This window comes from Molothrus ater, chromosome 4 (assembly GCF_012460135.2).
Source record: "Molothrus ater isolate BHLD 08-10-18 breed brown headed cowbird chromosome 4, BPBGC_Mater_1.1, whole genome shotgun sequence".
In the NCBI taxonomy this organism is placed as follows: domain Eukaryota; kingdom Metazoa; phylum Chordata; class Aves; order Passeriformes; family Icteridae; genus Molothrus; species Molothrus ater.
In genome coordinates, this window is record NC_050481.2 from 32,021,206 (window position 1) to 32,047,808 (window position 26,603).

At 40.1% G+C, this 26,603-nt stretch overlaps 1 protein-coding gene across 7 annotated transcripts in view; it reads left to right on the forward strand.

Annotated features, from left to right (window-relative positions):
* RAPGEF2 (Rap guanine nucleotide exchange factor 2) overlaps nt 1–26,603 on the forward strand; it is a 184,902-nt gene that overhangs the window by 35,795 nt on the left and 122,504 nt on the right. For 6 of the 7 annotated variants that reach the window (XM_054514528.1, XM_036381574.2, XM_036381576.2 and 3 more), the window contains exons 2-3: nt 21,525–21,595; nt 25,100–25,156. In XM_054514528.1, the coding sequence (XP_054370503.1) occupies nt 21,525–21,595; nt 25,100–25,156 (128 nt within the window). Of the gene's footprint in view, nt 1–178; nt 275–21,524; nt 21,596–25,099; nt 25,157–26,603 lie in introns of those variants that run through there. The other variant, XM_036381577.2, reaches the window with a different exon arrangement.

The window sequence follows — 26,603 nt, forward strand, 5'->3', positions numbered from 1 at the left end:
TGGAGCCAGATTGGAATTTGCCTGTGAGTGTGTGTTCTAGAAGCATTATGAAAGATGGAAATGTTTTTGTCTGAGGGGTGAGGTTTCTCTGGAGGTTGGAGGCACACCCCTCCTGTAGCAGCCTGGCTGGTAGGAGCTGCTGGGAAGAGGGAACTAGAAGACATTTTGGTAAGGTGAACAAGCTTTTTAAGGAGTGTTGCTGTTCTTCCAAAGCAGAACTGTCCTCTGTCACCAACAGCTTCAGGGTAACACATGGAGCAGCCAAATCCCAATGGTGAGTGTATTATAGCCAGTGCAGCACTGGTACTTTATTACACTTTTGTCAGGAAAAGCTTGTATTATACTTCTGTAAAGTAAAGGTACTGATGAAATGTCTGAGTGTTTCTAATGCAATTTAATTTACGATAGTGCTAATTTGGATTAGGGGGTGGTATGGCTTAATATAATTGGTGTCATTGCAAGAAAAAGGTACATCAGAGAGGAAATCTTTGAGAATGGATCAGTGAAGTTCTATTATCTGATAAGGGTAGGAAGTGTTTCTTTCTTTTTTCCCCTTCTTTGTGCATCTTCTACTACTCATGACCCTGGGATCCATCCTTCTCTTCTTAAGATGCAGTTTCACAAAGCAGTATTGAAAGCATTTGGATTTTCTTGTGCTTCCCTATTTTTGTCTCTCCTGTTCTTTTCATCACTCAGGAGTGAGCTTAAAGTACTGGGTACCTGTGGATTGGATTGGGGTGTGATATATGTTAAACCCATCCTAAACTCATGTTCCTGATAAAATGTTCCTAAGCTGCCATCTCAGTTGATGAGTAATACAAGCTTTTGTTCTATGCTTCTTCTTGAAAATCTGAGGTATGATTTGAATACAAGTCAATATGTACAGATAGGCCATTAACTACAAAAATCTTAATGAAAGCTCAGATCTACATTTTCCCACAGGTGTTTTTAAAGTATCAGTGGATGTGCATGCAGTATGTGACAGCTCCGTAATCTCATAAATTATGATTAAAATACAAAACTAGTTCCACTGTCAGTGTTTTCTGTCATTACAGCTCAGGTTTGTCTTATGCCAAGAACCTGGAAAATATGAGACTTGTATAAACTATTGTATTTCTCTTCTGTTCACCTTTTTGGGTTGGGTGGTTTTTTTGTGTTTTTTTTTTTCCTTTTTTTTCTTTTGAGGTAGTGCTCCTGTCAATTCAAAGAAAGGAAAAAATACACCTTGACCCTTACTTCTAATCTTCTCATGTAACCGATGGACTGCTGAAACAATAGCAGTCACATCTGATACAACAACATCTTATTTATAGGTGGAAGCAGCTGCATCCTCTGTCTTTGCATGCAAGAAGACCTATTGTTTTCATGTCTCCTGGTTAATTAGACTGTGAGAAAATGAAGGCCTACTGTAAAAACGCTATTAAAAATAATAATTTAACACCAAAAGAAATGGAAGATGTGGCTGGTGCAGCTGGTTCTTGAGCTAGGTGTAAATGAAGAAGTTATCAGTGCTTACAGTCATAGGATAGCCTTGAGTTTGCTCATGGATTCTTATAGCGTATTTAGCATTTGGCTCATTAAAAATACCAATTTCCACAGGCCTGCAATTTCTGATGACTGAGGCCTGAGCATTGAATAAGTTCAGCTTGTAGGGAAAATTCCAGGGGTGCTGTCAGCAGGTGCCTCTGTCCAGTGCTCACCAGGTCATTGGGGCAGACAGTTGACAAGATGACAGTGGGGAGTGGGTGGCACTGTCTGATGGTAGTTTTCAGCTAGGAAATGCTCCTCTGGGACCAGCTGGCTGACCTCTGAATCTGCAGCACGGAATTTGGGAGCTGTAATGGATTGTTAAACCTTCTGTTCTCACTTTTCCCCTCTGTTGGATGCCCTAGATGGAAGGAATGATTTCTGTCTTCATGGGAGAGCTCTCCCAGGCTGAGGAAAGCGTCTGAGCTTCATTACAGGTCCCTGGAAGTCTGTGGATGAGCAGCCAGGAGATCTTTTTCTGTGCCATTTCAGTCAGGTGTTGAGTGGTGTCAGCGCAGCCTGTGAAGCACAGAATGCAGCTCAGTGCAGTTCCCCCTCGTGTAGCACATGCTCTTAGGAGCTGAAAGGTGTTTCTCATCCAGTTCATGCTGTGCAAATTAGAAAATGTAAATTGTTAAATGTATCTATAGGATGATAGGAGCATTAGAAGTGAGCCTTTATTTCTTTAGTGCAAACTCAAGTGGCAACAGTGCTAGGTTGGTTTAAGGTCTTTTTTGTGAGATATTCTTTTTTTTTAGAGCACATACCTTTGAAATCTGTGCAAGTGGAAGTCTCTGACTAAATAATTAAGTGTGGAAAGATCAACCAACATGCAGGAACTCTGGTGTCTTCTGTAGCATACATGTAGCTGACAGCCAGTTTGTCTTTTGAAAGCCATCTGAAGTGGTGTAAGTGATAAAATTTGCTGAGTTCTTTCATAAGAGGACTGAATGTTTTTAAACAATCTACATATCAAAAACTCCAGTAGCCCTTGAAATTTCTAGTTTGAAATGTCTTGTTCCAGGTTCTGGGTTACTGAATTTCACTTTACCACCTTTCACTGAACAGGGATTTGGAAGACTGATATGTGATGCTTGCTTGCAGGCAGGTCATCCAGTCTGGGTACCTCAGAGCCTTCTCTTGGCTCAGCTAACTTGATCTGCCTTTTTTAAAAATTTAATTTTATATTAATTTTATTTTTATATATTTATATGTTTTTTAAGCTTGGTAAGTTTGTGTTCTAGGTCTGACACTGGTTGTTTTTCTTTCCTTATAAAGCAGTTATAAACGTTTTTGGAAGGGAATCCCATATCTGAATTGTGGAATATATTGAATAGATAATTTTTAAAAAATAAAATATTATTTTGCTGATTGGTTACGCTGTTTAGTACCTATGGTTACACTGTTCCAACACAGAGGATTTTTTTTTCTATGGGTAGGAGAGTGGGAGTTCGGTAAGGCATTTTTTTAAAATTGTTTTTTTACCTTTGGCATCCATTCTTGTACTTTAAAGGTAATTAAAAACAAAGGACTTATTTCACTGGCCAGCTTGTTATTTGGCCTGCATTGTAATGTGTTTATAGTAATTTTGGCTCTTGATTTAATTAATCTAGAGCGTTTTGCTTGTTGAGTTAGACATATTAAATGGAAGTTATCAAGGTAATATCTTTTTCTTCTGGAATGTATTTTTAGTTTTATAAGAAGTCATTATTAGGGAGATGTTTTGCAGTGTTTAGGTGTCTTGACCCTTATCTTGTTGAAAATCTAGCTTCAGTAATCTTAGTATTAGACTGCTTTGTTGCACAGATTCTTTGGTAAATAGATTAATCTCTGAGTCTTGTGACTATTAATCTTGCTCTGCTGCTTAGGTTTGTTGAGGGATTTTCAGTAATTAGGACATCTTTGTGCTTGGTCTCAAAACAGTTACTGTTTTTTTTTTCTCGTGTTGTAACTGTGAAGTAGGAAACAACCAGATGTATTATTTGGTTACTTTTGCTTTTCATGTTGCATAAAAAGCTTATAAATATCTAAGTGTTATTTTTCAAGATATTGACCTGAGGCAGAACCTTCTAAAACCATATTAACAGTGGGATTTGGTGTTGAAATGTTCATGTAGGAGATATTAAAAGAAAAAAATATAGACTTCTTTTAAAAAGTGCAGGCACTGCACTGCATCTTCTGACACGTCGCTGTGGTTGCTTGTAAACTGTGAGCCACGGCGAGGCTAAATCAGGAACTGTAATAATGTCACAATGTATTTCTGCAGTAACGTGATTCTTGCTGAACGGTGCCTAGGAGTTCAGACAATCACATGGTCTCTTCTTTCTGAGAGCTTATGCTTACCAAAAGGGCTTTATTGATTTGCCTCTTCATGCCCTTTATTAATACAGTGTTCTGGAGAGAAGCGGTGATACCAGGGGCAGTAGAATACTTCTTGTTTGGAAATCTTGTGTATGTTTTGTTGCAAGACTATTGCTTCCAATTATTGAATTTTCAGCATTTTACAATTGCTTCAGACTAGTTTAGGGTGCTTTTTAGTATCAAATGAATAGAGAATAGAAGAAAAGTCTTGTGTGCTGCTGCTTGGTCAGGATTATTGTGTTCGTTGTGTAAAAGGTCTGGCCGTAACCCTTTTTCCATATGTGATGTTGTTGTTTTCAATAAAGCATGCACTCACCAACAAAGCACTTTCTGGGAGTGAAGTTGGACTTTCGTGGGCCATCTCAGTGTTGTGGGGAATTCTGAGACTTTCTTCTGCTGGATTGAGGTCAGAAATAAAACTTATTCTTGGTAATAGTCGTATTAAGGATTCAAACAGCAGGCTGTTCAAGTGAATGAAATACTGTTAACCAGAAGGGCAATGAGAGCATTTTTTGTTCTTTTAATTTGCTTAAGAGAATGAGATTACAGCCAGAAAATTGTCTTGTCAGACAGCCAGATACTGACTTCCTGGTCTTCCATTGCCAACTGCTCCAGCTTCTCCTTGCCTGAGCCCTCTGCCAGCTTGCCATGAGAGCCAACAGTGAGAGCTTGGGCTAGTCCTTTCCCTGTTTGTTGGGCAAAATGTTACCTATCAGAGATCTAAGCATGGCTTTTTAAATGAGATCTGAGAATTTAGGGTAAGCTGTGTTTACTTCAAAATTAGCGAAGCTCCTTTTTTCTTGAGGTCACCTTTTATTTGTAACATACAGAAGTATAATCATAGCTTGAAAGCAAGTAGGATGTTCAGATTTGCTAACATAGAACTCACTTTTAGTTACTGGACCAAGGAAAACTCTGTCTTAAATATTTAACTTTAATTTGGAAAGCCTGGAAAAGCTGATCTTTTGTTTCAGGTCATTTGTGTTGGTATGAAGTACTTTACAGTTTTGGGTTTATTAATATTTAAAGAGTTAGTCTGTGAGTTTAAGAATCTGTGTAAATATTTGTGTTTTCAAGTGTTTGATGTTCTCAAGTTGTGCCTTCCTTGTGATTCTCATCCTCTAAGGTTGTTCCTTCCAGTTTATTTGAATTTCTTCATTATTTCTCTCTATTGTAAATCTTCCATGCTGTCAAAAAAAGTTTGAAACTAGCTAGTGGATTCATAAGTCCAAAAGACAAAAACTGATATATATGCAGGATGTGTACAAAAGCCTTCTTTTCTTCAATCAAAAGAATAAGTATCTTGTAATAAAAGATTCACTTGATTCACTTTTTTGATATGTACCTTTGAAGGACTGGTTTGCTAGAAGCTTCGGCTCCTATTATCTCATTTCTCTGAATTATATTCTGACTTTTTGGATCAGGTTTGCAGGTTTCATCAGTTCCTGTAAGGCTGTTAGCATAGTACTCAATTTTTTTTTTCTTGACAGCATCTAAAATGAAGCTTAAGCTCAGGTTTTATTTGCTGATAAACCTTTATAATTTCAGTCAAGTTTCTTCTGTGAAAGGTTTTTTTTTTTCCCCAAGACTTTGTAGGCATAAATGAATGAAGAAGATAATTATAAAAGGCTTCTGAAAAGTTTCTGAAATCAGATGTGCTGCCACTCCATTCATTTATTACTGTGACTTGTGCTTATTTCTTTGGTTATGTCTCTGGATCAGCATTGAATGCAGTATTTGCTCCTCAGTCCCTTGGGAATTCTAAATCACTTACACCACAACTAGGACCAGTTGGCCTTAGATGAATTCCCAGTTACCAAGTAAAACCATACCAGTGCCACAAGGTGATCAGCTATTGCCAAAGCTTCAAAAGGAGAAATGCCTAAGCATCTGTTGTACAACCCTGCTTCTCAGAAAGTGCTTTAGTCCACTGTTTAAAACTTCAAAATGACGTAGTTAAGTCCCCAAACACTTAATATCCTTGAAGTTACTCCAGAAAACTAATTCCAGAAAGCACAGAATGGGGAAAGCTGTAGGCTCTCTTACAGTGGCATTGTCCTGTCACGTCCCTGTGCCCTCACAGTTGTGACCATTCCCCCAAATGCCAAAGGAGCACCCTGCCTGACACCTCCAGCAGCCCCATGATACAGTAAAGGATATCATGTTGAGCCTGAACTGGCTGGAATTATCAGCTGGTTCCCTAAAGGGCACATGGGCTTTTGATACCCTTCTGTGGCTAACTGTGCTCCATACGTGCCCTGTGTGTGACTGTAACCTTAACCTAGTAAATAGCTAACCTCAAATAGCCACCCTCTTACTTCTTACTCAGCTGGTACCTTCTGTAAGCTCACAGTGCAAGTTAATAATTTCACAGAGTATGTGTTCTTGCATTAAAGCTTGAGCTTAGAGTCTTCTCATCTGCTGTGGGAAAGAAAATCAAAATATCCTTGGAAGGAAACTGCTCTGTAATTTAAGGTTAGAAATCGATGGCTTCTTCATCTACTAAAATGTACTATTTCAATAACTAACCCTTTCCCCCAAAAACCCCCAAAACAGCCATTTGCTGTTCTGGACTTGTAAGTTAACTCTTAAAAACATGAAAAAAAGAAGCAGAAAGAGAAGTACAAGTCAATGGTAAAAAAAAGTGCAGACCTTGACCCCTGGGTTAGACAACTGTGCAGAGGCAGCTAAATCATGACTGTAACTCTGGGGAATCTCCTCTGGCAAAACTTGCTGTTGAAACTGGAGGAACAACTGTGTCTGTCTGTCAGTGTGGTCTTTCATCTGTACAGTACCCACCCGAGCAGAGCTGGCAAAGACAGCACATAGTACATGTGCTGTATCAGTACATAGCTTGCAATCATCAGGCAGTCTCTGGGAGGTTGCAAAAAGATCTTTCAATCCTTCAGGGCAGAATTTTAATTTAGCAGGGCATTCATGAGTGCGGGCTCCCCCAAACTGCATGCAAGGCAGGTTTTATGCCGCCGTGTGCGCTAATCTAAGTGAGCAAATAGTATTTGGCCAAAGTGGAGTCAAACTGCAGAGAGCTTAAATTTATTATTTGTGACAGAGATCCACAGCCGAATCTTGCCTTATTTTCAGTCCATTCAGCAGTGGGAAGATAAAGCGTAAGCACTGCAGTCTTGGTGCACTCAAAGTACAGAAGGGAAGGAATCAGAATATTTTGAGTTGGAAGGGACTCACAAGGATCGTTGAGTCCAACTCTTAAGTGAATGGCCCATATGGGGATCAAAGTCATGACCTTGGCATTATTAGCACCATGCTCTAACCAGCTGAGCTAACTGAAGCTGCAGGGTCCCCTATTTGAGAACAGATATAAAGTATTTACAAAATTTACAAGAAAATGATTGCATTGCTGGTTGTTCTCCTGGACACATCCAGCTTATGCGCTCGTTCTAGGAGCTCCTGGCTGCTCCTCGTACCTTCACAAGTGCCAAAAAGCTTTAGTTAAAAGTACAGCTGGAAACTCTGCAGAACTTTTACCAGATTTTGCAGGATTTGGCTTGCCATTAAATGTGTGGGGTCTTGGAGCTGCTGCTGGATTCATTCAGACTTTTTCAAGTATCTGAGACTGCCAAGAGAGGTGACAAGTTCTTTCCTCCCCTGGTAGATTCTTTAGGGCTGTTTTGCCTCTAGCAGCTGCTTTGAGACCTCTAATTCATTTCTGTGCTGACCATCAACTAACTCTGTGACTGTTAGAGCTGAATGCTAGTATTACTGAAACTACAGAAGGGAACACACTAGAAATGGACCAAATTAATTTATTTGAATTAAGGATGAGGAAAAAGCAAGTGGTAGATGTATTTGCCAGTCCTCAGCAATTGATAGTTTCACAAAGGAGCTGAAAGCCTCACGTCTTTCTGGAGAAATCAAACTTTTGAAATGGGTTAAGAATGCTGGTGAGGGAGGTAAGGCAGAGGGACTAATGTGACAAGGTAAAACCTTATTTTGTCAGAAGCTCTCAGCTGTATTGCATGGGTCTTGTGTGTAGAAACAATGACTTTATAGACTGAAAACACTTGTTTGTATTGTGTTGTGGATGAAAAGTTTGCAGTCTGACTACAGTTTGTTAAACTAGATAATTTGTCTGACTGCTGACCACTTGTAGATTAAGTAGATAAAATCTGACAGACAAGCCACTCCTTGATGTGTGACACTAGAAATAATAATCACAATCTGTGTTAACTGAGAATGTTGTCTTCAAAGAAGAAGTCTTAACACTTACAGGCTTCCCTGTCAGTTTACAGGTGCTGTTATGATTTTTCACAGAGAGGTCAGGTCCTGCAGGATGCTTTGGTTGAGAGGCAGCAGGCATACTGAGAAAAACTTGTGATGATGTAGGAATGGTGTAATTACTGAGCTCTATTTTTAGACTTGGGGTTAGTGAACAGGATGCAGAAAGCACCTTGGATTTCCACAGAGCTAGTTTTGATCCAGTTCTGTTGCTCCTGAGCTGACTCCCTGTGGATCTGCCTTCTGCATCTCACTCTTCGGTGTTTCTGTGGCTTATTTCTCCAGCAGAGAAGTGCTGCCTAAATGCAGTGGAGGCTGTTGTGGGTATTGCCTGACTCCTGACTTAATGAGCCCTTCCAAGTGGGGCTGGGGAGCAGAGAGCAGAAACAGCAATTAGCTCTATTGGTACCCACAGACAGCCATGGAGGGCAGAGCTAATAACAAACCTGCCTGGATCTCAGCTCCTCGAGCTGAGCACCACAGGTGTGGTGTCCTTGTGCCTCGCCCTCCCAGCCCTCTGCAGGCATTTACCTCAGTGACCGTGGCCAGCCCTTGGAGGAGTCCTCTGCTCTTAGTCACTGGCACTAATCATCCCTCTTGCTCTTAGCCCAAAGCTCAGAGTCTCTGCTGAGCCTGGTGCATCCACACTTGCCAGCAGATGCTCTGGAGTAAGGCTCCTGGCTGCCACCTGGCTCCTGGAGGACGTGGCAGTGTTTCTGCATGGTCTCCCATTTTTTTGTCATCCAGCATCACCATAGGCCGTTGTATCTTTAGGAAAGGTTCACTGCTGTTCGAAATTGCGTTTGTCATTCCTGTGTTCTTGCGGCAAACTCGGGTAAAAAACATGGAAAGGTGCTTGTTTCTTCCATGTTTTAGGGCATTCTAGGGCTGTGCAAGCAGCTAGTTAGCTTTGGTCATGTTTATTAGTACAGTCTTAGGAATGCTTAGATAGCGATGCGGTGCTCAAACCTGCTTAGAGTTGGGTTCCTAATTGGAAGGGTTTCTTGCCACTGAATGTGATGTTCCGATGGCAGAGATTGCACCTATTGTCCAGCTGAGTGCTTTTGGGAGGGGTGTGATATTTCACTGCCATGCCTTACCTGAGCTCTCTTTGGAGTTGTTTTTAATGTTAAGAGTGAGTCGTTAGACTCTGGAGATAAGCAGTAATCTCTGATGAGGAATGTGCATACCTTTAATGTCTGATTTTGGCGACAACACATGATTTTAAGCTGCTCTGAAGGTATGCACTTGGTTTAAGAACAAATGTCCTTTGCTCAGGAGTTGATAAGCAGTATCTTGTTAAGATGTGGTAAATGGATGGCTCTCATATGCTCAGTCTAAATTAGTTTGCAAATCAGCTGATAAGTTTTATGTATCAAGAACTGGTTATAAAGTTTATAAAAAATGATGCTCAAGAACTAGGCCAAAATACTGTTATGAAACCAAGGGGGTGTGTTTTATTATACAAGAAAAAAATTCCATGTTGTATCTCTAACACGTGTTTAACTTGCACTGAGCAAAGCATGTGACATATGGTCCTACTCTGGAAAGACTTTGGAAAAACCTCTTTCCCTTTAATATGGGTTGGATTAAGATTCTGAGAGGCTGCCTGCTGTTGTCCTGTGGACAGGGTTTTCATGTGTCGCTGTGCTTGGTTTCCCAATCCCACAACACTTGCTGTTGGTCCTTTGGAGGCTGCACCACCTGCTGTGCAGGTGCATGTGTTAATGTCCTTCTTTGTTGGGGCTTCTGGGGAGAGAAACGAGTACAGCATATGGAGGGGCGTTTTTGAACTTCGGTAAAAAAATAAAAATCATCTGTGGCGTGACAGCCACATATCTCACTAGCAGCTTGTGGAAATTAAACTCTAATGCAGTAGATGGCTTGTGGGCCAGCCTAGAGCACTCACTGCTCTTGTGATGCCTTGTGTTCTTAACTCTAAGTCCCTGGTCACAAAAAAATATCTGGCAATATCTCTGTCTCTTTATGGTTGTTGGTAGAGTTATTGAAAAACGTGCACAGGACCAGCCAAGTCAGGGAACAGAGTATGTGGCAGATCAGCTTAATTCACAGCTTCCAGCCTTTTCGGGATCTCCTGTGTGTGTGATAGTGGAAATCGTGTCTGTGTGACCAGCTCTGTGTTCTGTGGTACAAATGCAGTGTTTAAGCATGGAGCTGGCTATTTGACAAAGGGTATAGGTGTTAAGTCTTGGTGTTGAGCTGTCTGATGCATGGAAGTGGATTTGGATCTGATGGGTGCCTTCAGCAGGTGTAATGAGCTGAAAAGGATTTCAAAGAGCTGAGAAAGAGCTATCTAGAGCTGCTAACGGGGGATATTTGAGAAGGGTGGTTCCAGATTCTCTCCTATGGTTTAACAGTACAGCCAAAGCAGCCGAATGATTTGTTCCCTCCAGAAGGGATTTTTTAGGGGCTGGCAGAATGAAGTTTCATTGTATGATTTCTCTTGTATTCTTCAAACTTCCCTGTGGTTCCGATGGTTTTCCCTTGTGGCTGCTGAGCCAGGTAAGACTGAACCAAGACCCTCAAGCCCTTCCTTCCCTCGAAGGGCAGTGCTGAGTGACTCGAGCTGCAGCTGCTCTGTGTCACTTCCCCTTAGCAGGCAGAGGCAGGGCAGACGGGGTGAGCCCAGCTCATCCCCAGCCAGGCTGTCTGTGGGTGCCTGCATGGCTTCTCCTTGTTGGACTTGGACCACTAAAGGGTCACAGCATAGCCCGAGACAGAGAGGAGGCAGCTGTGCCAAGCGGGGTTCGCTCACTGAGGTGTCAGATGGACCCAGTGCCCGAGAGAGCATCTTCATCCCATCCTGCCGGGGCTGGCATTGCTCCTCTGTGTAAAGGAGGCAAAAAACGACTAAAATACTTTCCACAGAATAAACATCGAGCCTGAATTTATGGAAGTCCAATCCATTCAGCAGTGGAAGGGCACTAGCTTGTGTTTTCCATCTGGTTTCATGGTACTTGGAGTTGCATTTACATTGCGGGGGGGCTGAGAGGGGCTGTGCTTCACCACCACCATGATCCTACAGACCTCTGTGGGTGTTTGCCCATTTGAAGTGCAGATTTCTTAGGAGATTGGTGCTCTGCTCTAAGAGTGAGAGTGTGTGCTGAAGTCAGAGGAAATAGATTCAACCCCGAGTAATACTTAAAAACAAACAAACAAACAAACCTGAAACTTACTTCCCTCTCAAAAGTCTACCGTTGCTTATAGGAGGAGAAAAAAAGAATCCCAAAAGATAATAATTTGGAGTTATTAAATGCAATCTCTGTTTCAGAAAATAAGAATTAAATTCAGGCTTGATGTGTATTCTGTGGAAAGTACTTTAGAACTTTAGTTAGTTATCTGTTTGCCTCCTTTACACAGAGGAGTAATGCCAGCTCTGGAAGGATGTGACCACCAGTAGCTTTTGAGATTAATTTTTGGGTGAAGAATGATTTGACATGCAAGTATGTACTTCAGTATGATCATTTGCCTGATAGCCTGGGAATAATTTTCATGTGACCTACTGTTGATGCTTCGAGTAAGATTTATATCTCTTGGAAGCAATGCTCTGAAATATGTTGCAAATGTATCTGCTAACAAAGAAAAAGAACATGACTCTTGGCTATCTTGTGTGTGTAACTTCTGGGAAAATTTTATCTGTCTAAATGAATTTTAATGCTTTCTTTAAAAGCATGAATGTCAAGGATGTATATTGGGATATAAACTTTCAAAATTGTGCTGTAATATTTTCTCCCTCTTCCTTATGGTTTTATTGTATCTACTTCTTTTTTTTTAAACTCATAAACATTAAGAAACTGAGCAACATTATTTCCCATTAATAAAACCCCAAACTCTCAAAAGCAAAAAGAAATAGTGCAATTTTCCTTCAGGAGACACTCGCTGTTGCCTTTGTGGTTGGAAAGAGGAATTTATTTTTGTTTTGTTTGTTTTGTGTTTTTGCTTTGGTTGGTTGTAAGCCAGCGATATAAAATGATTGTAAGGCAGCCACAGAAAACAAGTCACTGTATTTTCTGTTGATTATAGTACTACTGAGATATTTTCGTAGTAAGTTCTGGCAGAGCAGAGCTCTGAATGCGTGCGGGTTCCCTTTGTTTCTGGATGTGGGTTGTCATGGTAATAAGCCATGGGAGCTGCAGCCCGGTGCTCCTCGTTGCTTGAACCCAGCTCAGTGGTGGTGGTTTGTGACAAGTAACCTCTGGAGGAGTGGTCAGGGGCTCCCCTGGCATCATGGGCTTCTAGAAACTCCAGTTCACAAAGTGGAGCTGGCCCTGATGCTCTGGGTGGTTCTGCAGGAGTGTATTGCTGGCTGGGTTGGGATTGAATTGTGCCTGGGAACTGATTTTCCTTGACGAGAGTGGAGCTTGTGTTTCTGGGTAGTTTTGGGGTTTCTTTGGTTTTGGGAGGAAATGCACAAACCAGAGGGTGGAGTGTGATGGCATTCAGCACTTGGGACAGTGCTGAAACCCCCATTTCATTGCTGGGCCGCTCTTTCCCAACAGCACAAGAAGAGGTTTGTTCCAAGGTCTTGTTTTAAAAGCAAGACATTGCATTTTATAATGCAGTTATGTCTGAGAAGTTGGATAGTTGGATGAACGTAGGCAGTTGGGACTGCTGCAGCTTCAGATGCAGAGAGCTGATCACAGGTGATTGTGCAGAGGGGGCTTACTGGGTACCCCTTCATCAGCTCAGCCACATTGCTGCCTTATCCTGGGGCTGAATTTACAGTTTGTTCACAAGGGAAAGCTTAAAGTGTTCACAGGAGCAATTACCACATATCAGTTGATGAAAGGCACCTCTTCTATGTCCCTGTGACATTTTTGCTCATGATTTGGAATACCTGCCCCATTTAACACATCTGGGCCACCCTGTGTTCATCCACCATAAATACCAGTATGCTATGAAGTATGCGTTGTTGGGATTTGTGATCACAACACTTTTAATGATGCATTTGAAGAAGGAATACTGTGCAGCTGTGGCTGTAATGTTAAGTACCAGGACCATGCTTTACAGAAACTTAGTTTTCTTCAGAAAATAGATTGCCCTTGCTCACTATAAGGGAGTTTGTATGACTGTTTTGTCTAGGTCAAATTTGTAGTGATGTGCTCCTTCATGGCAAGTTGTTTGCCTGGCTTAGTTATTCATAGGTTGGGTGAACTACAGTCCTTGTGAGTATCCTGGTTCCATGGATACTAACCGGCCTGCTATGAAACCTGTAGACTAATTAAGCACTCTTAAAAAGCCCCCCAAACCCACTACTAAAAGTATCTGAGAACTGTCATATCTTAATCTTGCTCTCACAGCTCTTGGGGAATCCTCTAAGCACAGCTAACTACTGACCCTCTTTTTGGAAGGCAGCCTTAGGTGATCCACCATGGTCTTCTTTTCCTGGCCACCTTAGTTGTGATGTTGATCTCTAGGCTGATGTCCTTTAAAGTGCATCTGCCATCACAACTTGATGTCAACTAGGAGTTACTTTTTGACTATTAACTCCAGGACATTTGTGTTTCAATTAATTTTTCCCTTTTCAGTTCCTGATTTTTTTTTAAATAATTTTTTTTTAATTGAAAGCTGCCAATCATTGTAGTACTGTATATCTGAATAAACTTACATAAAACTGATCTCTGCTACAAGTAGTTGTTTAAAAATAAATACTAGCATGTTTGGTAACTGATCTATTTGTTAGTGCAAGATTTATTTTTGTTAGTAGTATACTGGGTGTCATTTCATATAGCTGGTGAAAAATATGGGATAAGTAACCCTATCTCAAAACAATTTGAAACTCTCCTTAGCATTAAAAATCCCCTCTGCAACAAAAGGTGTGAATATTTTTGCAGTGAATGTGAAAATGGATTTAACAGCCTTAATACAAACCTCCAACTACTGGTAATAAATACATATATATATTTAATGATGAATAACTGAAGTGCCTTTTATAATTATGGACTATGCTGTCAGTAGGAAGGATCTTTTGTGGTGGATCTTTTTCTTGCATTTGGACATGCAATCAACCTTTGGATTCCTGACTACAGAACTTGGGCTTTTGTGTTAAGCATTTAATTGTCTGACTTCTGAGAGTCCGGAAGGCAGACAAGAAATGCACTGCACTACCCTGTAATTTCCTACACTCATTACTTTGCTCATGGACTTCTATGCCATGGCAGGCTCTAATTTCCCATCTACCCTTTCCATGTTCATTCCCCCATCTTAAAGGATGATTATAATAATGAATGTCTTAATTTTTTTTTTTTTCTTTATTCTGCTGAAAGCTTTATGACCAGCAGGATGTGTTGAATCAATTGGACTACTCCTGAGACAGTGTTAAAAGTCTGTTAGTGTGGGTGGGTTGTCAAACCTTCCAACTCATTTTTATACACTTTCAATTAGAAAAAAAAATTCTAAAATGCAAAAATGAGCATGTAATGAAATTGTCTTTTGAGGGGAAGCTCTTTAGAAAGAAAATAATTCTCAGCATAAAGTATCTTTGAAAGACAGGAAAGCTGATTTCAGTACCCTGCTGAAACATCATATTTCTCTGCAGTTGTTTTACTGTGATCCTATGGTGTTTCTCCAGCATCTGACACTGAAGCAGTAATTCAGTTAAGTCTTTGTAAAAGTATGTTGTTGTTCTGTACTGGGACTACTCCCAGGAAAATGGGATTTCTCCTTTTTCTTTATGGGGTTTTGGAGTTGCTCCTGATTAGCTTCATGCATGGGTTCTTCAGTTCCGTATAAAAATTGCCTGTTCCTCTAGTTTAAAAATCCACCCAGAACAAATATCCCCACCCTCCCCATGGTGCAGTTAAAAATAACAATTTTTGTGTGTCAACAACTCCTAACAATCAATACAATATCTCTTCTCCACTGCCTAGAGGAAGTGAAGGCTTGGGTTGGCTGGATGGTCTGTAAGTTCCCTTCTGGTAAAGGCTGATTCCCAAGCTTGGTTGCTGTGGAGTGATGTTTTGTCAGAAATTTCCCAGAATATAATGCATATTAGTTGAGATAAATGCATACAGGTTAAGATGGTAAGATTTTCCAGAACTTTCAGGTAAATTTACAAAATGTATGTTCTTCCTTAAAACATGGCCCATGGAATTTCAGTCATGTATGAATGAAATGAGGGCCATTAAACATATGTAATTTCACTTAAATATTTAATTTCTTCTTGTATAGCTGCCAATTTAGCATCATTAAATTATTCCAAATAACTTAGGCTTTAGTTTATTTTAAGCCACAGATCTTTATGTACAATAGTAAGAATGGCTTGCAGAAAAATGTTGTTGTAGCTTACAGTGAAAAAGAAAAATGAAATTGGTAGTATAATAGGTTAGATACTGGCAGGCTTTCCATGTGGTAGTGCCCCCACCTGAATTTGAAGGTCCTGGTGTAAGAAAAAGAATGTTAAAAATTTGCAGACAAATACTTCTTTTTAATCTCTTTATGGCTCAGTGATAAGTGTGTACATATCTGGGCATGTTCCTGCACAGCAGCTATGAGTGTGTTTGGGTTTTTTTCCACTGCTGGCACAATGGAGGTGAAGATGAAATATTCATCTTCATGTGTGCATGGCAGTGATTTTGGTATCAGCAATACTGGATTTTTCTGTCACCGTGGAAGTCAGTTTTTGTGGTTTGCTCCTGTGGTTTGCAGGTCAGTATTTGCAAGATGTGAGCTCACCCTTGGGTGAGTGTTCAGTCCCCCTCAGGCTTTGCCTGCAGAGGGAGGTTTGGCTGGAGTAGCTCATGTGCTCCCCCAATCCCTGCCCTGCCTGCCCACCTTGCTGTCCCTGGAGGATGACTTGCTGCGTGAGAGCCTGGCATTCCAGTGTGCCAGATGGGAACAAACCTACGTGGGAGTGGCCACAGCTCTTCTGTGCTCGTGGAAGATTTTGTGTAGGCTGGATGGGATTGGTGTTGCTGTGGTCCAGTCTCTTTTGGTGGTGCTGACACTGCTTTGGCCTCAGTGAGCCAATACAGGCAGCCAGACAGGCCAGTGCTAAATCAGTAGTAGAGGGGAAAAAAAAGGAATATAAGTGCTTGGTATAGCTACCTTAGTGGCTGAGAGTAATTTGATTTCAGGTATTGGGTGTGTGAAGAAAAGGGAAAAGAGAGGATCCTACAACTACAATGTGAAAGAGAGGCAGGACTTCAACAACCTGGGTTTGGGCTGTGGCTTCGTTGCTCAGTAAGAAGAAGAAGAAACTTGGCATTGCTGCTCTTGTTAGTACATCACAATTTGGGAAGGTCCCAGTCTGGGCTAAAATAACTGTTCAGTCAGCCATATAGAAATGCCTCTCTTCCTGCCAGCAGTTTCATGGTCTGTTGAAGCCCATCAAAGACTTGGAGGTCCCACCTCCTCCGGGCTGCAGGAGGGTTGCCTCCCTGGCCTCGACACTGGAGCTTATGAGTGTGATGCTGCCAAGAGAGCAGCTCAAAGTTGGGTCCCCGTGAGCAGGTGCTCACCCTGGGGCCAGGGAGGTGGCAGGAATCAGCATGGAGGGACCAGATGGGACCTCCTGGCGTCGCAGCAGTGAAACTTGGGCTTGGGGTGAGGTCTGGTAGGGCCACATGAGATGGGGAGTGGTTGCACCCCCTCCATTTGGAGCCTGGTTCTCCTGGTGGTTGGCTGAGTGTGAAATAAAGATAGGTTATTTTTAAGAGATCAGCCTTTCAAAATACATTGCACTCTCAGCACGCAGATCTTTTTGAGCCTCAGGTGAATATTAGGTGCTTTGAAAAGTTGCTTTTTTTCCTGTCCTTCAAGACCAGGAATCAAGAAGTTAGCTTGTTTTCTATTTTTCCTTTTGATTGAAAGAAACCAAACTATCATAAGATGAAAGCTGCTGTCTGCTTGTTTGCCACATCACAGAAATGAGTGAATTTCTTACTTGGAGAGCAGTGAATTTCTCAGGATTTTGCTTAACTGTGGCAAGGATGAATAGTTGACTTTGGCCTATAGTTTCACACCTTAATGCAAACCAGGACTGAAACCAGTGTAAGCTTGCAATTTTTAGAGAGGTTTAAATTTTTCAGTCCAAAATAGCAAATTTTCACAGCTCTATCCTTAATAAAGAAAAAATGTCTTCATTAAGCTATTATGAATTTGGGGCCAGCATTCTGGTTTTGAGTTTCTCTGGTTTGTGTAACTGGCAAATATGTTTGAAGCACAAATCAAATGGATAGAAAGTCTGGGCATAAACATAGACAGATTTTTATTAGAATGGAGAGCAGAGGTAAGGTTGCAGACCAGTATGTTTCTGCAGATCTAATTGAAGTTGAGCTGTGCTAGAACTTGAGTGTCTGTTTTGTTTCAAAGTACAGTCAGAACTTTAAAGTGATCCATCTGACACCAAGGAAACAAGTAAATTAAGAAATAACACTGAATTAAACAAATTTTGTGTTACTTCCCACACAGCAACCCAAGCATATGACTTTGGCTGCATTACAGATTTAAGTGTAGATTAGATTTCAGTCTTTTAGCTTTCATTTAAATAAAAACATGCTTTAAAAGCTGCACATTTTTTGTGCTTTGCATTTAAGTTTTGGGTTTGGAGATGTTTTTTTCAAGCTGTTGCCACAACATTTGTGCAGCAAGATCAGCTGAGGCTTTGCATGGCTTTTACCTTTTCTTCTTTTTTTTAAATTCTGCCGCTAGATAAACCTAGGAAGCAGAAAGCTGGTAGTTCCTCTGTGCTTTTGGGTAAGTAGTCCTTCCTGTAGCAGAATATTTACCCAGTTGTGGTGGTGATGATTTAGCGTCGCTCCTCTTGGCGTCTTCAAACTCTGACAAAGTTAATATTGGAAACAATGAAGGGAGAAACTGGAGAGAATGGCGTTCTCTGGAGTTTCGGTGGCTCGGGCTGCCCTCCGGTGGTGATTTGGGAACACGCCTTGTGAAAGCTGCATCCAAGGAAGCGTCTGTGCTGTTGTCACTCACCTTCTTCTGCATAGCCTGGGCATCAGCTGGAGGTGGCTCTCGGGGACACTGCAGCACTGCTCGTGTAGGTCACAGCGGGCTTACATTGAGCTGCTGCTTTAGGGGTTTTGCTTCACTAGTCGGCATAAATCGTGTAGGCATCTCGTGTCCTTTAAAGATGGAGTTCTTTTCCTGAGAAATTGAGAAGTTTAGCATTTTTTCTAGGGTTTTGAATATCAAAAACTTTCATAGCTTACATGCCTAAGTTTATGTGTGTGTGTGTGTGTTATTTTTGTGAGAAGGTTTCATTTCAAGCACTTGGAATCTGCTTAGGATATTGCCACACTTGGCACAGATGTTTCCAAAGGACTATTGCATTCTGTCAATTCACTTTCAATTAAGTTGAAACAGCTATTTATCTTCAATAAAGAATATTTTTGCCAAGTAAGCGCAGTGCAATTTTTCCTGAGATAAATGGAAAACTGATGTGACCTAACAACAATAACTTGACATTCTGATTTTATTTTTTTAAAATTGCCTTCCCCCTCTTTAATGCTGCAGGCTGACTGGAAGTGTGCAGAGCCTACTGACCATGTGTGAATATATATTTGGTTTTTTGACCATACTTTAGTTTTTTGTACTTTGCAGCATTGTGGAGAAGTTGATTGAAAGGAGTGTTGCTGGATTTTTGTTATTTCAATGCCAAACTTTTGGTGCTAGAGGGAGCTGTTCCCTGCCAGACGCCTCTGGAAAGCTACTGCTTAAGGAATGGGCTCACTATGGCACTTGTCAGAAATATCCAGTGCATGGCAGCTGAGATGTTAGAATGTTTTCTTGCTGCCCTTTTTTTTTTTTTCCAAACTGGAAAAAGCCCCTCACCTTAGTTCTCTCAGTGACGAGGTATCTTTAGCCAGCAACTATGATGGAAGCACAAGTAAAAACTTCATTAATTGTGTTTTTTCCCTCACCTCTCCCTTTTATTAGAGTTCTTTAGATTTTTTTAAATTTGATTTTATTTTTTTTTTTTTTTAAGTCAAGGACCTCCACAATCTGGAGTTCCTCATCTGGGGACCTATGGGATGTTCTATTTCCAAATATTTGACAAGTATACTTGTATTTGGAAAGGGAATTACTTACTTTAAAAAAAGAGTTCACTAAACATACCTTGTTCCTTGTGAAATTGGTCAGAATGACTTAAGGCTGGGCTGGGTGAGGCTTTGAACCACCTTATCTAGTGGAAGGAGACCCTGCCCATGGCAGGGGTGTTGGAATTATGATCTTTAACATCCCTTTTGACCCAAAGTGTTCTATGGCTCTATGACTCCCTTCCCTGATTTAATGCCTTCCCCCTGCACTGAGTCACTTCAGCTGCATTCCTCTCGGAACACAACCTGTGTTCATCACTCCTTTGTAACATCTCTAGGGTTGGTCACTAGCATTGTGTCACCCATCAGTTTTGGAAACCACATGCCCATGGGCCCACTCCTGGGTCTGTAAGCTAGCATCCTTACTGCTTCTCTGCTTATTCTTCTGTGAATACTTTAGAGCAGATAGCCTCTGCCACTCCAGAGAAAGATGGTCGCAGAAAGTTACTCTCCTTTTTTCTCTGCTTGTTGTTCGAGAGACTTGCTGGAAATGGGTTAGAGCAGCACTTTCTGGCCAGGCTCTTTTCCATGTAAGATGCTGCTATGAGCATCTGATCCTCAGTGGTCCCTCCCAGCTTCCCATGGCAGCTGCTGGCTGGTGCCGTGGAGTGCGGCACGTCTGGATGAGCGCAGTGGTGCCGCAGGGACTGTCTGGCTGCCATCTCACCCTGCTGCCAGCTCAGGGCTCCCAGGAGCCCCTGCTCAGCTCCAGCCTGTCTGGCCACTGAGCAGGTCCCTGACTACAGCAGGACACGTCTTTCCACACACTTTTATTTGCAGGGAAAAAAGCAAAAAGGCGTGCCACTGCTGTGTTTTCTCTTCGGAGCCTTGTGTGTGCAGAGTCCCTCCATCCCAATTACTTTTGTCTTTGATGTGCCCTCTGCTGTTTGCAGGACCAAAGCCTCTAGAGGGCAAGGGAACAGAAGGGCCAAAACTGAAGTGAAATTGCAGCACTTTGGCTTGTGTGTTTCTTCTGCTTTTTCAAATGGATCATTTGCCTTTTCTGCTGTGAGAAAAAGACATTCTTTTTGTAACAGAATGAGAGACATCTATCTAGCCTTAGCCACTGTGTGTAACTCCTGGTATCTTTTCTGATCTGTGCCATGGTTTTAACAAGTACAGCATGTTTCTGCACTTAATGTATTTCAAGGGATTTTCTTTTTCTTTCTTGAGTTCAGGTTCACTCTGCGACATCAATTCTTTGTCTTTGCCCAAAGAACATTCTTTCATTGTGTCTGAAAAAGTATTTCTGTATTTTTAGGCAGTTTTAAATTCACAGATATTTCACAGTGATCAAATCTTGCATAAATTTCTAGCTTTGATATATTCCATTCCTTGAAAAACATCTTCTCACAGTAAGTTACGAGAGTTGTGTTGGTGTTAGTTTATTCTCAACTTTGTCTGCCTCAGTTAGTGGTTGAGGACTGTTGCTCAGATTCTTAATGAATTATGGATCATACTTTGTCTCTCAACTAGCAAATCTTAAAATAAGAAAAAGGGTGATGAAACAGCATGAAATCCATGAGCCAAAGATAAATCACTCTAAATAGACGTTGTTGGCTTCACTGAAGCTTTCTCTTAAAGGCTGTAGGTATTTTAAGTATAACTTGAGCAAAGCCTCTAGCCTGGCATTAGTGTTTCCACAGTTGCATTTTAGGGTGTTTTAGTCTTGGATGTTGTTTTCATATCTTTATTAATGTTTTGTCAGCTGGATATTGGCGGTCCACAATGGTTGAATATAAAACTTCACCATATTATAATTAGGATCATATTTGGTTTTTCTTATTATGTCAGTAATTTTCTGTTCATGCCAGCATTTTTTTCTCTTTTTAGATTGTAGATTATCTGCTGTTTGAAGAGGATACAATTTTATAAATATCTCTGTATAAGAGTATTTTGTTAGACTCTGTTGTACTTTTTTTCTTTTCTCCTGAACATGAAAAAAACTGATTTCTTATGACCTTGTTTTGCAAAGTAAATGAAAGTTTTGGGGATGTTGGCTTTGGAAAGCAGGACTGTGATGGTTGCAAAATGGTCACTGTGGTTCTGAACTAGGCTTGTTTCCTAGACATAGAGTAATGACAGCAAAAGCAGAAAGATTTCTGTATTTGATGTGGACATGCTATCATTCTTCCTCGTGTGAGGTTCCAGATTATAATCAAAGGTGTTCTTGCAGTTTGCCTTTAATCTCCTGAAGTGTCCCTACTACCCCTGTTAAAAGAGCTTTGGATGCTTTAGAAATCATTATTTTAACAGCTTGTATCAAACTGAGAATACTAAAAATGTTTTCCTTATTTTTTGTAGGACTTGGAGATTGTGTATTCGTATTTACATGGAATGGAAGCATTGTCTAATCTGAGAGAGCATCAGCTAAGGTATGATATTGTGTCATTAAAAACCATATATGTTAATGCACTAACAAGGCAAAGGAACAGTAATTTTGGTAACCATATACTACTCTTGTGTATCCTACCTCAATCTGCACATCACTACATTCTTTTCTTCCCTTCTTTATTTTTCTAATGTTTCCTCCTTGTATGTCTGGACAGTGTATCTCTATTTGTTCCATCCTATTTCTGTCTATTATGGATGCATTTGTTCTTTCAAACTTTTGGACTAGAAATAAATGCTTTACATACAGAGTACAAGTCCATATACTGATGAAATCATTTATGTAATATAGTAGTCATGAGAGCAGGGTCTGTTTGTCAACTTCTGTTTCAGTTTGTGCTTGCTTTTGTGTGGAAATTTTAGACTTGTTATGTTCAACACATGCAAATAATACTTAGTAAAGATATTTGATAAATGTCATCCACACTTTTAATTAAAATGCTTCATGAAGCAAATTAATTCAAGTCAAAACTTTCCTGAGAGCTTCCTATTTTTTTTTTTGTAAAGATTTTTTTTGTTTGATTTTTAAGTAATTGTTGCAGTTGTCCTCCCACAAGCATCTTACAGCAGAGGTTTCTAAGGGTATTTGGGAATAAGTGTAAGGCTGGCAGCTACATCTCCTGTATGCCCTGTGGGTAGAGAGGGTGAATTACTGCTGTTTTATATCCTGAGCTTTGCCAACATTTGCCACATCTGAAGATGCTGAAGCAACTTTGAATTGATTAATACTAGTTTAGGTTCTAATTTCTGGCCTCTTGCTTCGTCATTCTGTGGGAGTCCACGTTCCCAAGCCAATATTCTGTAATTCAGAGAAAATAAAAGGCGGGGTTTTCTTTCTTTCAGAGTGCTCAAGACACATTTTGCAATGTGAATGTTAACTTCAAAGAAGTCTCTGTAATTACTTTTGCTTTGGAAGGAGGTCATGGTTACAGTCAGTTGAAGTGTTTTGTGTTATGTTGTTATATGCAATACTTTTAGCACGTGAAGTTTTGCATGGCTGGGGTTAAACTGATGTTAGCTTGTTTACAAAGATCAAAGTGTGCACATATGGCTGTGTGGTATGTTGATGTGTGCTTCTTGGCTTCCTGTGCAGCATGAGGTTCTTGCTGAGGAATGTGTGGAACTCGCTCTCCCAGCATAGCGAATTCCTCAAAGAGAGCTTCTGTTTACAGTACCATACATGGAAAAGGCCGGGCTCCCGGCAGATGTTGGACTGAAAGCTTTTATGGTATCCTTTAGGATACAGCTCTTCTTGTGGCAGTGGAATGCCACAAAAACCTCTGAGATTCATTAAAACTGAATGTATTCAATGTAGCCCCTAGTAGTGAATAACTTACCATATGGCTTGCTGGTGATCTCATCTGTAATTTATTACATTTGTTGAGGAAACAGATAAAGATCACGCTTGAGTGATTGAGCAAAAACTGGACACCAGTATTGATCAGAACTAATTCAATTTTTCAAAGAGGAAGCAATCTAGTTTGTACAACTTGGTTACTGTAATTTCTAACTGTAACACAAAAATTGAAACTCTTGGCTACCTTCTGTAAGAGGCATTTTCTCCCCTATTGCTGTCCTAATAATGAGATCAAAATGCTGTAAAACTCAGTGCCAGTGGTGAACTTGTGTGACTTTATCAAGAATGTGCTTCCTTCTATCCCAATTCAGAGGGGAACAAAACTTGCTTGTTAAAGTGATTCTGTTTCCTGTGACTCCTGCTCTTATGTGGCACATTGCCCAGCATCATTCCAGACCAGTAGGGCACAGACTATCCTTGAGCAGTATTTAAATTTTTAAATCTGACTCTTAGCAATGACTTCTCTTCTGGTTTCTTCTCACCAGTGACTTCATGTCTGTGCTCCCCTTCCCTCTCAAAACAGCATCAGAGAGGGAGGATGAAAACCCAGGAGGTACAAGCAGACAGTAGCTTTTCAGTGTCTGTAAAAGATTTTGACAAGACCCAATTTTATGGTGAAGTGTCTGAAAATAGATGGTTCTGTGGTTCAAAGTTTTTTGTTGTGCCAAGATGGAAAAAGATTGAAATTGATATGCAGTACATAATGCTTAATTTCATACAATAGGGACATTTTTTTCAGTGAGAAAAGTTCTCAAAGATGGTCCAAAGCGTAGATCTAAAATACCAGGGTGTGGTAGTAAAACTTAATTCTAAATTTTATATCTCTCTATCTGCAAACAGAATTAAGATCTCAATTTTCTATTAATGATTTATGAATAGTCATGATACCACATTAAGCCTGCCACTTCTGAACAGAAGGAGCATTATTTCTTAGTGGGCTGAAGTAATAAGTAAAATCCTGTGAGAGATGAATGCTAAGGCGACTTTTGTAGCAGTCTGTTCACTATTGGAATGAATGATCTAGGAAATGGCAATTGATTGTTGTGTCAAACCCAGACCAACTCTTACAGGTCTCAAATCAACTTTTTGGAGACTTTTTGCCTGAGTAGCAATTCTTGAGTGCTTTTGCCTGCTTATGGATATTATTGCTGGCAGCTGGTCATTGATATACCGAGATTCTGGTGATGGATTATATGAGGAAAGAAAATTTATTTGCAGAATTTAAATATAGTTCCTTATTTGAATGTTCTCATGAGCCTCTTAGGTAAATCTCTGTCTGACTGTCAAATAGCCTAGGGGTTTGCAGTCTGCTTCAGAGCTATGGAAAGGCCAGGGGAGGCAGTGGGATTTGTGTTGTCCCCATCCCCCCCAGTAACTTGCAGGGCTGTTTCCTTGAGGCAGTAGACAGAAATGGCATTGTGATTTTTCTGTGTCAAGTTAACATTGCATTTTCCTAGTATGTGGTAAGTTCTATTAGAGTTGCTCTCTATTATGCCACATTTGTCAGGCAGACAGTGAATACGAAAGCACTTTAATCCTCCCCTCTAGACAGAAGATTTTCCTGCAGGAAATTCTCTCCACTTTGAGCCCTCTGGGATTTTAGCATTAAAATCTCATGGTAATTTTCAAGTTGCTGAATTTTAGCAAAATGAGAAGCATTTTTTTTATTTTACATATATTTTATTGATTACCAGGCAACACAGTTTCTTGTTTTACCTATTGGGCCTGACTTGAAAAAGAGAGCAGTTTTTATATTTTATCTCTGATTAGTGCTGCACATAATACATTTCCAGCCATTTCTAAAATTCAGAACTGTTTTTATGAAGCTACTTGCTTTTATCACATCACTATGGAAAATTAGATCGATATAATTTTTCCTTATTTTTTAGAATTTTTATGGGAACACCTGCATCTAGTATCCTATATAAAATCTGATCTTGGATGAACAAATAACTTAAATGCTTAGATTTTACAATTTGTTCTCTTGAATTATGAATCAGCTTGGATTTGAATTAGTGGTTAGTTTCTGTAAGTGGTAGAGTTACCTGTGGAAATGCTGAGTAACTTTAGAAAGTGAAGTCTTTGTGACACTGATAGGAATCATAACTAAAATTCATTTATTCTCTTTCAGACTGATGTGTGAAACTGTTAGATATGAAAGGCATGAAGCAAATGAAGTTCTGTACTAGTAAGTATTTCTGCTTCCTCTTATATGATGTTGAAAGAATTAATGTATATTAAAGTGAGCTGAGGACTGTTCAATGCCCAAATTCCTTGCCTAGCGTGCACAGTCTGTAAACGTAACTGTAAATGATCCACTTCATTTTCATCATCAAACACCAGAGAAATTTACTGCTGCCAGGGAGAGAGCTAACAGTGGCTCTTGCTTGGTGATGCATGTTGTATTAAATTTATATAAAATTAATATATGGATGTGGGATTGTCATTTAGTCTTACTTCAGTTTTGTGAAAGTAGTAGTGATCAGCTTTTCGTGCCAGTGGTGCCAAATTGACAAATCTAACATGGTTTATAATTAGCAGGGATGTGCTCTAGTGTCAACTCAGATTTACAGTAGAGAGCTGAGAATTGTGATTGCTTCATTTATGGAACCAATTTATTGGAACAAAATGTTTCTCAGATTCTTATTTGCTGCCCCTAACCCAGACCCTAAATGCATATTTTTCTCCAAGTTGTCTGGCATTATTTGAACATTTAAGCATACAAAGAATGCACTTCTATGCCTTCTTTTGTACTTGTGGAATTTTTCCTATATGGAGCATCAGGAGGAAAATGAGATTGAGTAAACTCAAATGCTGGACCTTGACTATTCAGCAAAGTTAAATTAAGGTCTAATGAAACCCAGTAATGTTATGTATGGGAAATACATAAGGTCAAAATCTATCGGTGGATAGATAAAATCTATAGGTGGATAGATAATTTTAATTAGACCAATACAATCTTTATTTATTTTACTCTAATTTGCAAGGGATCATTGTGCTGGTGATTTGTCCTTCTCCAGGCAGTTGGTTCATGTCTCCTTTGTAGCAGAGTTTTTGTTTAGACCCAGTATTTTGGTCATTCTAAGCACTGACTTAAATTTGGACTATATGCTGAAATAATCTGCACTGCTAGCTAACCATATACTCAATGCAGGCAAAAATTACAGGAAATACGTGCCTGAGAAAATACAATTCACAAACAGGAGATTGTGAAATCTGGGTTAAGTGGAAGTGCATTTTGCACTTCTTCTGCACTGATTTCCTTTGTCACTCCTTTCATGTGACTTCATCTTCACTTTGGTTGTTTGTCTGTCATTCCTATTTAGTTGCTTCTTGACATTTTTCCCCATGATTTATTCAAAAGATTTAATGGGCAGTTTGGCAGTTTCTGGATATAGATGCTAATGCAAAATGTGCTTGCTCTAGCATTTCACATCTTTGATGTAATGTTTAATGGGCTAAACCTGAAAGTTAACAATTACTATTTTTTATTAAAAAAAAAAAAGAAAAATTCCATATTTTGAAACTAAAAATATATGTTCTGTTACTCTGAGCTGTAGCTTTACGTTTTTTAATGAATATTTTGAGATCTACTTAGTAAGAAAATCCCATGAAACCTGCAGTCTAATTTCAGT